Source organism: Cupressus sempervirens, chromosome 10 (genome assembly GCF_028749045.1).
Source record: "Cupressus sempervirens isolate cs-2001-9-10 chromosome 10, ASM2874904v1, whole genome shotgun sequence".
Classification (NCBI taxonomy): domain Eukaryota; kingdom Viridiplantae; phylum Streptophyta; class Pinopsida; order Cupressales; family Cupressaceae; genus Cupressus; species Cupressus sempervirens.
In genome coordinates, this window is record NC_143127.1 from 818,199,582 (window position 1) to 818,212,341 (window position 12,760).

Here is a 12,760-nt window from a genome sequence, read left to right on the forward strand (position 1 = left end):
TATAATTAATCAAAACTTCTATTTATTGATAAAAAACAAAGAAAAGGTACAATAAATCAATGCTTATACCATTGTAACTTCTATTCATTATAATTGTGTTTATCTTACCTCCAATTTCGGATCAAAAGTCATTGCAAACGAGATTTCTACATTAGTTCTTACTGCTTATAATAAGACTATTTTTCCTACACTTTCTCCTCGGTGAAGAACTGAGCTCCTAGTTTCTTAGAGGTTAACTCCCAAACCATATCCTACATTTGTGCAATTTCATTTTTTTGTGTGCAAGTTTGAACACCGTTTAGATGTAGATTTGAACACTACAATCCAAAATTTAAGCCACCATTTTCTAATAAGATAAATTTATTCGACACAGCACAAAATTTAATATGATAATAAACCATTATACATTTTTAAAGATCCGATTTCAAGCTAGAAAAAAATATCTTTATTTTTATTTATTTAAATTTATACATTGATTCATCATCCTCAATTGTATATCCATCACAACACCATCACCGCACGATCACAACAATTTGATTAATTTATCATATAATAGTGTATTTATGTCTTTAGAGGATGGAATGTCACTTCCAATTCAACAATACAGTCTGTAATTGCAGATATTTATTTCCATAGTCCATTATTTGACTGTGAGGGATTTCTTCTTAATAGTATTGGATCAAACTCCATGATTCTTCACCAGAAAGTATGACGAGAACATGAAAGATCCTAGAGTCTGATCCCAAATGATGGGAAAAAAACTCTTACCATCAAAACCATGAAATTATGCGATCATCTATCTTACTCTACGATCAATTGTGTGTCTTTCTGATGGAACAGAGGTACCCAATAATACCTTGCTTATTCTCTCGCTGCTAAAAATCAATATTACAACAATCAAAAGTCCGACTGCAAATCCCACACCCAGTGCAATGAATGAAACCGGTCCTTCCTCCCCTTCAGTTTCTTCCTCATCTCCATCTTGATGAGGAGGAGAAGGAGAAATGCATGATACAAACAGAGGAGATCCACATAGCTGACTGTTGTTTGCAAAGCTTGTTGCATCAAATGTGGAGAACTGAGTTCCTTCTGGAATCCTACCAGTGAGCTTATTATTTGATACATCAAACACTGCTAAAGAACTTATAGAGGTCAGTGCAGAAGGTATTTTACCAGACAATTGATTGTGTGAAACATCCATCACTTCAAGAGAAGTCAGATTTCCAAAACTACTGGGAATGGAACCCTCGATGCTGTTCCAAGATATATTCACAGAAAACAGACCCTGAAGCTGACCTATTGACGCTGGAATTTCACCTGTGAAATTATTTGCTGAGAGATCTACTAGTTTGTATCCATCAAGATATTTTAATTGCCTGATTGTGCCCTTATAATTGAGATGTATATCGATGGTGAAGTAGAGTGAATATGCTTGAGCAGGGTGGTTAAGTCTCCCTACAATAACCTTTGAGCCCTGCATCCCAGCATAGTCATCCTTCATGCTCTCAAGTTTACCAAGATCTGCTGGTATGCTTCCCCTGAAGTGATTTCCTGACAGGTCTAATATGTCAAGTTTACTCAAGTTGCCAATCCCTAATGGGAGAAAACCCTCCAGCTTATTTCTTCCAAGAATTAGCACTTCCAAGTCATGGAATTGCAGAGCCTGGGATGGGAAAAGTCCTGTGAGAAAGTTGGAACCTAGATCAATTACTGCTATGTCAGAATAATTTCTCAGAACCACAGAAATGTCTCCTGTAAAATAGTTCCTGTGAAGAACTAAGTAGCGTAATGATCCAATGGATCCAAGCTCTGGTGGAATCTTTCCGTGTAGCTGATTTTCGCCAACATTAACTATGGACAGAGATGTACAATTCTTTAGATTTGGGGGCAGAGTTCCGGTAAAAGAGTTCCCTGAGAGATCCAACACTTGTAGTTTGGAGAGTCTGCTAAAGCTCAGAGGCAATTCTCCAAGCAAAGTGTTGCTAGACAAGTTCAGAATCTGAAGATGGGTTGCATTTCCAACCTGTGGGGGAATAGGTCCATTGAGAAAATTCTGAGACAAGTCCAAGGATAGCAGAGACTGTGTATTGAAGATTTGTGGGGGTACTTTGCCTGCACAGAAAATTGTTAAGGGGTAGAAACATTTTAATTGGCTGAATCCAAACAAATTAAACATATGAAAAACCAAGAATGAATTCGAAACAAAATCTTGTTTGTTAGCAAATTTAAAATTGTGATGTTATCAGGGTTCAACTGTGCAGTTTTAGAATTGAACTCATTGACTCATGTTTCATGGGTGGTGATTCACAAGAATCTTTTTCTTACGAGATTGAATAAAATTGTTACATTCAGGTGATGTTCACAAAGGTGAAGCACTGGATTGGCCCTAAAGATCATCCATCCAAGTACTACTCCAACTCAAGCATGGTTGATCATGGAGTCTCTTGTAAGGTTGAGCCCATATTGTTTCACCTATGTGAACTTTGCCTAGATACAATGAGAACTAAGCATTTCATTTGTTCTTATGAGAGGGGTTCTTCCGAACAATTGCTCAGGAAACGTTAATCGATAAATTTGTCTCAAAAATTTCGAGATTAAATCTTGATAACATTATCGCTGTAAAAAATATCTGTGCTTATCAACTTTAAGTTTTAAAATCAAGTCAAAATTGGAGAAAGTAACCATTGAAAATACTCAGCGTACCTGTAAATTTGTTTTGTCCTAAACTCAGATAATTCAGAATTGGTAACTCTGAAAGCCATGGGGGAATCGTTCCTGTTAGAGCATTTCCTGTCAGATTTAGAACACTGAGATTTCTCTGTTGAGACAACCATATGGGCAGAGGACTGGAGAGCCTGCATGCTGACATGGACAGATGGTTGAGCTGAAATTTGGGACTGAATCCCACAGGTCCTGCATTGTCAAACCGATTTTGCTGAAGAAACGAAAGAGTAAGCGAGGAGGCATTTTCCATGGACTTGGGAATTCCTCCTGATAATTGATTGCTGCGAAGATTCATAAGCTTCAGCTTGACTAGCTCTCCGAAAGAATCTGGTATGGAACCATTCAGACTGTTTTGAGAGATATTCAGTGTCTGCAGGTCTGAGAGTTTCCCCAAGCCTTGTGGAATTGACCCACTTAGAGAATTCTTGCTCAGATCAAGGAACTGCAACTGAGAGAGTTTTGAAAGCCATCCAGGAACAGAGCCCGAGAAAGAATTTGATGAAAGATCCAGTCTCTGCATATCTTCAAGGTTCTGAAGTGAAGAAGGAATAGGTCCGGTCAAGGAATTGTTTGCGAAATTCAAAATCTGTAATTGGGTAAGATTTCCAATTTCCAAAGGAAGCAAACCATTGAATTGATTGAAGGACAAATCCAGCTTCACCAATCTGGTCGATTGACCAATCAGTGGACTTATGGAGCCATTCATTGTGTTCCTGCTAAGGTCTAGCTCTTCCAACATGCCTAAATTATAGTAGAAAGAGGGAATAGAGCCTGATAAGCTATTCTCTCGAAGCACAAGGCTTCTCAGACTCTTGAGCTTTTCGACGTCAGGGGGAAGGCTTCCCGATAAGTTGTTCCTGCTCAAGTCCAGAAATTCCAACCTTGTCAATGTTAAGATTTGTGAAGGAATTGGGCCATTGAATGAAGCACCAGATACATGTAGTACAGAGAGATTTGTGAGAGTAGCAAGAGGAACAAGGGTGGTGGAAGGAATAGGAACAGCTGTTTCTGCTGTGAAATTGAGGGTGACAGAAATAATGGATCCGTCTCTGCTGCAATTCACTCCTTCCCATTGGCAACATTGATAACCCTCCCAAGAAGAAAGCAGAGATGAAGGTTGAACATCGGCCTTCAAGCTCACAAGTGCCTTCCTTTCATCTTTCCTGCAACTACTCACACAATTCAACATGCAAAATACCATCACCCATCCCAAGTGTATCACACTCTTGTTCTTAAGGACTCCTGCCATGGCAAAATCTTAGAAAAATCCAAGCCTTCAGAATTTGGCGGAACATATATTCTTCAGTTCTCACTAGTATCATCACATTTGGATTCCGTTGTGATTCGGCAATAGAACGAAATAGAGTTCAAGTAAATAAAAAAAATCTAAAGCAAATTGAAAATTATATATGAAATCCTTCATATGAAATAGATATTAATCAGTCCTCACTACTACAATTCGAATTAAAAAGAACTTTGAAAAAATCTGATAATCATGTATGAATCCTTTATAGACTTCCGGTTTGAGATAGTCGAAGTTTTACAGCTTTGTATTGTCAACGCCATTGTGATCTGCTCTTATTTCTGATAATCATGTATGAATCCTTTAATAGACTTCCGGTTTGAGATAGTCGAAGTTTTATAGCTTTATATTTTCAACGCCGTTGTGATCTGATCTTATTTCTTGTACCTACCCTTGACTCAAATAACTCAATCAAACGGAAGACTTAATGCAATATTAAATGCTATTTTTTGATAGAAGTCATTCACAAAGACATTTTAGGTGCCGATATGGGCCCATGCGTGTGCTATTTTTGACTTCCATAGCCTTTTCAAACACATTTAATATTTTTCCTTTATGAATATTTGACATTTTAAAGAATGAAAAGTGAAAGTTCAACACATCATTATCTGATTTTTATTTCTACACATTGATTGTTGGTAAGAACTTCTATCAATTATATTCAATTATTCCTACTTCATTTCAATATTTTTAAAATTTATATATATTTTATCAACTAACATATTATTAAAAATGATTTATGTCAATTATAATTAATTTAATTTATCTAGTGTTATAAAAATACTTTTTTTTTTATTCCTACTTCATTTCAATATTTTTAAAATTATATATATATATATTTTCAATTAATATATTATTAAAAATGATTTATCTCAATTATAATTAATTTAATTCATCTAGTGTTATAAAAATACTTTTTCCAACACTCTTTCCATATTGCAGTTTTACAAATTACTAAGCAAGAGCATATGGAAATAAAATTATAACCTAAAATTAAAGAGTCATTCACATAGAATGACTCTAGAATTCTAATAAAATAACTATCACTCACAAAATAAGAAAAATAAAGAACAATATTGTGTAGATACATTTGGTTTTCATAATTGAAAATCAATTTTACTTTAATCCATTGTTAACATTTAAACACGAGATAATAAAGATAGCAATATTTACATAAGCAATTAATTGAAATTTACCTATTAACAAAACTTTAAAAAATGACTAACTTATTATTAGACAATTTTGATATACTTTATAATTATCTAAAATATTACAATTTATTAATTTTGTTTTACCTACCTATAACATATAAAATCAAAATTATAATATTAAGTTATTGATTAATCTTAAAGGTTTTAAAGAAGCAAACAATTTGACACATTTATTAGTTAGATAAGTTTAAATTTTATAAATTTAATAATCTTTTCTAACTACATATAATACATAATACATATGTATTCTATTAACTATAACTATATATAATACACATTTATCCTATTAACTATAACTAGAACAAGTACATGTCACTTCGTTACACTTATCTTACATTAGTGAAAATTAGCTTAAGTACTCAACTATATATATATATATATATATATATATATATATATATATATATATATATATATATATATATAGATTGATAATAGGCCTAAAGGCCAAAATTTGAAATGGTTCTTGCAAAATCCATTTCAATAGGACACCAAGGATAAGAGTTGGGTAGGGCTAGGGTCCCTTGGATTAGCCCTTACAATATCCTTCCTTATTTCAAAAGTTCGCTTTTTATTCCTTCATAAGTGTTTATCTTTGTTAAGAAGTCCATTTCTATCAAATTTGAAAAATCAGAATTTTGACTAAGATTAAGTTGTTAGTGTTTTAAGAAAAATTACTTGCATTATCAAATATAAAATTGTTAGCTGAGCAACATAACATTTACTAATCAAGAATCTTAGTTAAAGAAAAATTCATGAAACAATTCTAATTATAACATTACCTTGGACATTAGTTAAAGGAAAAAAAGTCAAATCCTCCAAACCTTCATTTGATATATCTTTACGTTCTCAAAAGACTGAACCAAAATGTAAATCTTGATGGTTTGTGGTTTTCTCGGCTATTTGCCCTCTCGTTGGGAAGTTTGGTGTGTCCCCCTATTTTTTTGGGTGGTGTTCCACAATTGTTTTAAGATCCTTCATTGTTATATCTTTCTTGTCCCATTGTACAAGGTTTTGGGTCCTTTCAATACATGTTTTTACTTAATCAAAACATTACCTTGGAAGTATTTTAAAAATTCTATAATAGAAATGAAATTAGATATAATGGGAGACCATTTCTAATTTTGGAATTTGAGAAGATTTCAAACTAGTTCAGTTCCAAGGACTAAATTCTACCAAGAACAAATATCTAACTTGAACTTTTTACATTGACTTGTCTTAGTAGAATCTATTCTCCATTTGCCCCTTTACTAGCAAGATTATTTGCTTCTCTATTGCCTTCCCTATAAATATATTTGTAAGAATTTTCCTAAGGAAAAAATTCACCTAGGAACTAAGAACTCAAACACAAGCACAACTATAGAGCAAGAGAGAGAGAGTATGATCAGAATGACGATATATTCAATATGCCATATTAAGAGTACATTAGTAGTGCCTATATATAAAGGCCTCTAAGATACATCTAGAATGCCTTGTAATCAGCATCATGATAAGTCATACAACCAGGCACATGTCCACCAAATATGGGTTATCCTCCATTAAGCACAGAAGTATGTGCGATGATGAGAGGATAAGCCTACAAAGGTGTGACACACAAATCAATGTTGTAGACACCATGTGCTAAAATAGAGTTGCATACTCCTGTGTTGTCTACATGACAACTCAAAAAGGTGCACAAACTCCTAAGTGTCTCACAAATAAAATAATAAAAAATAATGCAAAATAATAAAATAATGCACTAACCTAAGTAAACTTAAGTAAGTGTAAATAGTGAATACTTATTTACACCAACACCCCCCCTTAAGTGCAACTTAGGGGAATGCCCTTAAGCTTATGAAGACTAGGATGATACGCAGAATGGGTCCTAGCTACTAGGCCATGTTAGGTACCCATGTACATAATGCAAATGCAATCTTTTATAAAGCGGAGAAAGAGGGAAAACCTCATGGGAAAAACCCTCCCCAAAAAGAGAGATAAATAGGGATGCATGGATGGATGGAGTAATTAAGACCCCCCCATTATGACATAAGAGAATGATAAGAGAATGATGAGAGAAGGAAGAGAGATAGAATAGGCTCTCCCCCAAAGAAGAATGCAGACAAGTGAAAGCTACTCTGATGAAGAAGCTGGTCCAAGAATGCAAAATGGTGTTCCTCCCCTTAGGAAGAAACAATGGAAAAGGTACAACCCTAAAGATGTATGGTGGCCCTAAAACCTATTCAAGTATCCCTATACTAATACTGATGCTCACCCCTTCCAACTATGCTAAAAATAATGAATGCAAATCAGACAAGGATGTCTGTTGAGCCTGTTCCACTGAACCATCTATCTCCTCTATTGACAAAGAGACCTCCACTAATTTTTGTTCATAAGGATCCACAATCATGCCAACCTATGAAGATTGATCATGTAGAGAATGGATATGAGGGTCAGAGTAAGCCATCGTAACAATTGTAGAAGGATCATCATTATCAATGAGAAGATGTAAGTCCTCAAGTCTGTTTCCTAAGTCAACTGAAGTTGGAGCTAGAAGATGAGATGTACCATGCTATGCTGGACCTTTCACTGTGGCAATGTAAGCATGTGGACTGAATTGATGAGACCTTTTACTGCAACTATCGATAGAACCCCACGTGTCTGAACCTATTGAAGCATTATCGTTGGTGTCACTATCAGTTTCCACCATGTATGCTGTGCGGAGAGGATTAGAGGATAAGCTTGGTGAAATTTCCTCAAAATGAACATCCTTCTCCACAAAGATCTCATGTGTCTCGGGATCCATAAGTCTGTAAGCTTTCTCATTGTCTTCATAACCGATGAAGGTACAAGGCCTAGGTGTTGGTGTCTTGCAACTCCTAGAAGATAGGTTTGCCCATGCTGGACAACCGAAGACTCTAAGATGACTCACAATTAGTTTATTACTGCACCATGCCTCAAAAGGAGTCTTACCATCTAAGGCATTATGCGGAGACCTATTAAGTATGTGAGTAGCACTGATAATGGCTTCAACTTCAAGTATTGGATCAAGAGACTTGGCTTTAATCATGCAACTTTCCATGGTTTTGAGAGTCCTAATCCTCATAGCTACAACATCTATCTTGTGTGGAGTGAATGCTGGTAAGTTCTGAAGATCAATCCCCTCAATTCTACAAAAGTCCTTAAGTCTTTTGTCTACATATCTATTCTCACTGTCCACCCTTAGTACCTTGATGGCTTTCCTAGATTTGTGTTCAACATAAGTCTTGAAGTCTTGAACCTTATGAACCACTTCACTCTTATGATGAAGGAAGTAGACCCAAATGAATCTCGAAAAGTCATCAACAAATGTGAGGATGTAGCGGCCTTGGCTGACTAAAGTCACTGCAAAGGGTCCTGCTAAAACCATGTGAACCAGCTGAAGAACAACTGGAGCTCTAGAAGACTTACCTTTATCATACTTCTCCTTGAGAGTCCTATCCATTGATCAAGATGAAAACTCTCACTTAGAAAAGTTGATATTTGGTAGACCTTACATATGTTTTGAGCAAAGTTGCTAAAGAGAGTAGAAGTCAAGGTGACCAAACCGCTCATGCCATAAGTTGATTTGTGAAGTAAAGTGAGTCAACAAGGCTTAAGAAGGACTCTTAGGCACAAAGTGGGAGAAGGAATAAAGCCTCTTGTCATCATTGACTTTCCCCTTTGCAACCAATGAATCATCTCTTAGACTTCGCACCATCACTAAATCTGGAAGGAACTCAACTTTGTGGCCATCTCCAAGGTGAGTGATTTGGTAAACTGATAGGAGATTGGAGCTAAGATTTGGAATGTAGAGAACATCTTTGAATTCTCCATTTTCCATTTCCACATGTCCTTTCTCTTCAACTTCCATTTTAGTATCATGTCCCACAAAGATGTGTGGTACCTTTGACTACTTCAACAAAGAAAAGTCTCCCTTTGAAGAACCCATGTGATAAGAGGCACCTGAGTCAAGTATCCATTTTGAAGAAGAACTTGAGTTTGCCATAAGTGCTTGCCCTTTACCCTTTGAAGAGGTTGGAGTAGAGTCCTTGGAAGTACTTGCCACTTGAATTCTATTCTTCTTGAGTAGATTTTCTAACTCATTGATTCTTTTAGTCTTGCAATGATGCTTGTCATGATTTGGCTTTTTGCAATATGCACAAAATAGTTTGTCCTTCTTTTCATTACTTCCCTTCTTGTTAGAAGAAAAACTGCCTTGTTGAGAGGAGGATTGTTGTGTCTTAGATTGTGATTTCTGCTTCCACTACTTCTTCTTATTGTTGCTTTTCCCTCTTTGACTTGATTTTTTCTCATCACTAGCCACCAAGGCTTTGGTGTTTGATGACTTGAGAAGTCCTAAATCCATCAAGATAGATTGTTTAGCAATCAACATCTCTATAGATGCATCAAATGAAGGCTTCTAGTAAGCAGATCCCATGGTCAACCTATGAGTATTAAAACTTGAAACAAATGAAGCGTACTCTAAAGGTAGCCTCTTTAGGATGTGATGAATCAACCTATCATCCTTCATGGGATTTCCACAATCTTTTAGAAGCGCCCTATACTCATTGACTTTGTTGATATAATCTTGAATTGTGTCAAAGTTCTTTGGATCTAAGAGAAGTAGATCATCCTCAATATGAAATCCCTTTTCTTCATCCACCTTACCATACAATGATTTAAGTTTGTCCAAAGCTTCTTTAGATTCTGAACAATTGGTAATGTGAAAGAGAAGATCCCCATGTACACAACTCCTGATAGCTCCTAAAGCCTATTGGTCTTGAGTTTGCCAATTAATGAGTCCTTTAGCATCGGTAGGTTTAGGAATTTTACCTTCAACATAGAGACTATATCCTTTTTCCATTAATCCACTCCATGCAATATCTTTCCATGTAGATTAGTTGTGTGAATTTAGAGGAGGACATTTAAAACCCATAATGCAAAAAATGAAAAAAAGCACAATAGAGAGACACAAAAACATAGTACACACCCCCCCTTTTCACTCAATCAAAAGACCCCCCCAATAAAGATGCTTTTGGCACTTTATAAGTAGTGTGTGTACAATGGGCTACTTGTCAAAACGAACAAAGTGGACTTTCTAATTTTTCTTTTACAAGTGCCTTATGAGGCTTAAATCTGTCACTTAAGCATTGTAGCTCAGATTTACAACAATTCTAAAAAAGAATCAAAGCTTTACAATACCGAAAAAAGGCTTAATTCTGAAAGTGGTATTTTGGTCCACACAACCCTAGAATCTGACTTTAGCTATGGAAAGTGGACGAAAAAATATGCACTTTCAAAAAAAAATAGAACCTGAAAAAGTGACTAGCACTAGTACAAAAATAACAATATATTACTAAATAAACTACTAAAAATTGTACATATGTGACTAATTTTGATCACGTGACCAATGGTAGTTTATTTCCAGACATTTATCTCCCAATCAAATTTATGACTAAACTATTTTAATCATTGATTAAGTCATTTATTGTTGTTACTTGGTAGTTTATATGGTAGTTTATTTGGTAATTTTGGTAGTTTATTTGGTAGTTTTTTGGGTAGTATATATGGTAGTATATTTGGTAGTTGATTTGGTAGTATATTTGGTAATTTTTTTGGTAGTATATATGGTAGTATATATGGTAGTTTATTTGGTAGTATATGGTAGTATATTTGGTAATATATTTGGTAGTTTATTTGGTAGTTTATTTAATCATTAATTTAGTCATATTAGGGCACGATGGAATTGAACCACCATCCTCCTACTAATAAAAGTAGGTGCTCTTCCATTGAGCTAGTACCCTTTAAAGAATAATGCAAAATTACAAAGTTCTCTTCCCAACATTAGATCTACTATGTTCATGGTCACTATAACATGATATACTCTTCTCAAAGAACACAAATTTTAGTTATTATGAAAAAAAAAATCTAAATCTAAATATCAATAACAATTCAACAATTTAAAATTCTTCTGTTAGCAGTGTAGTTGATCTTACTTAACTATATGAAGTTAGATGTCATTTAATTTGAGCAACATGATGGATTCTATTAGGTCTTAATCGATACCATATTCTTATTGCAATATACTTGGTCACTTCCCTAGATGCCTAAATCTACACCTAAAAGGTACCCTATCAACACAAAATTACTTGATTCTGATTCTTAACATAACATATTATAACTAAATAAAACATTGATTACTTACCATAAGCTAATTAAAACATTTAATTCATCCTCCAACATATCCCTAATCAACTATTAAGTTGTCAATACCAACTCTAACCCATAACACCTTCTAACATCTAATATCCACAAGGTTACTAACCTGAGCCCCCTCTAATTTATTATTATTATTTAGAAGATGTTGACTAAAAACATCAAAATATACAAATCATACTTATAAGGCCTAGTTTCAAAACTATACACATTTAAAACACGACATACTTTTTCTTCTAACACTATTTACCTCTAACACATCACCTCGATTAATAACTAAGAACCCATGCCTTTCCAATATAAAATTTAAAATTCTAAATACCAATAACAAAAACATATAATTCTAATTCTAATTATCGTACTAACATTCCCCTCTTGCTAAAAATATATACTATACCACTTATCAACTACATTATTTAAATTGCACTAATTATTATCTTACCTATTTATACTAACTTATCTAATCTACCCGCTTATCACTAAAATCCAACTAATCTTCTAATCAATTGACATGCTAATAAATGTGTCACCAATTAAATCCTTAACTAACTCACCATTAACTAAACCTAAATGCTAGCTAGCTTTTCTTTACCACCCGTTCTAACCACTAATTAGAATAATGCAAAAAAATTACAAAGTTGTCTTCCCGACATTAGATCTACCATGTTCATGGTCACTGTAACATGATATACACTTCTCAAAGAACACAAATTTTAGTTATTATGAAAAAATAAATCTAAATCTAAATATCAATAACAATTCAACAATTTAAAATTCTTCTGTTAGCGGTTTAATTGATCTTACTTAATTATATGAAGTTAGATGTCATTTAATTTGAACGGCATCATGGATTATGTTAGGTCTTAATCGATACCATATTCTTATTGAAATATACTTGGCCACTTCCCTAGATGTTTGAATCTGCACCTAAAAGGTAGCCTAGCGATACAAAATTACTTGATTCTGATTATCAACATAACATATTACAACTAAATAAAATATTAATTACTTACCATAAGCTAATTACAACATTTAATTCATCCTCCAACATATCCCTAATCAACTATCAAGTTGTCTACATCAAAATATACAAATCATAATTATGAAACCTAGTTTCAAAACTATACACATTTAAAACACAACATACTTTTTCTTCTAACACTATTTATCTCTAACACATCACCTCAACTAATAACTAAGAACCAATAACTTTCCACTATAAAATTTAAAATTCTAAATACCAATAACAAAACATATAATTCTAATTCTAATTATCATACTAACATTCCCCTCTTTCTAAAAATATATA

The 12,760-nt window shown here is 34.1% G+C and overlaps 1 protein-coding gene across 1 annotated transcript; it reads right to left on the minus strand.

Annotated features, from left to right (window-relative positions):
• Window positions 1-430: 430 nt before the first annotated feature.
• Window positions 431-4,316, minus strand: LOC149536452 (uncharacterized). The gene is made up of 2 exons (XM_089804216.1): window positions 2,704-4,316; window positions 431-2,112 (listed from the first exon to the last, which is right to left on the minus strand). Exons 1-2 carry the CDS (start codon window positions 3,971-3,973, stop codon window positions 797-799), a joined length of 2,586 nt encoding a protein of 861 aa, XP_089660342.1. The 5' UTR covers window positions 3,974-4,316; the 3' UTR covers window positions 431-796.
• Between the last annotated feature and the right edge of the window lie 8,444 nt (window positions 4,317-12,760).

Excerpts from the sequence above, each read along its gene's own strand:
- LOC149536452 (XM_089804216.1), bottom strand. The coding sequence starts at position 3,973 with ATGGCAGGAGTCCTTAAGAACAAGAGTGTGATACACTTGGGATGGGTG. Across the intron at positions 2,113-2,703 it reads AGGACAAAACAAATTTACAG|GCAAAGTACCCCCACAAATC; the intron begins GTACGCTGAGTA and ends TTTTCTGTGCAG.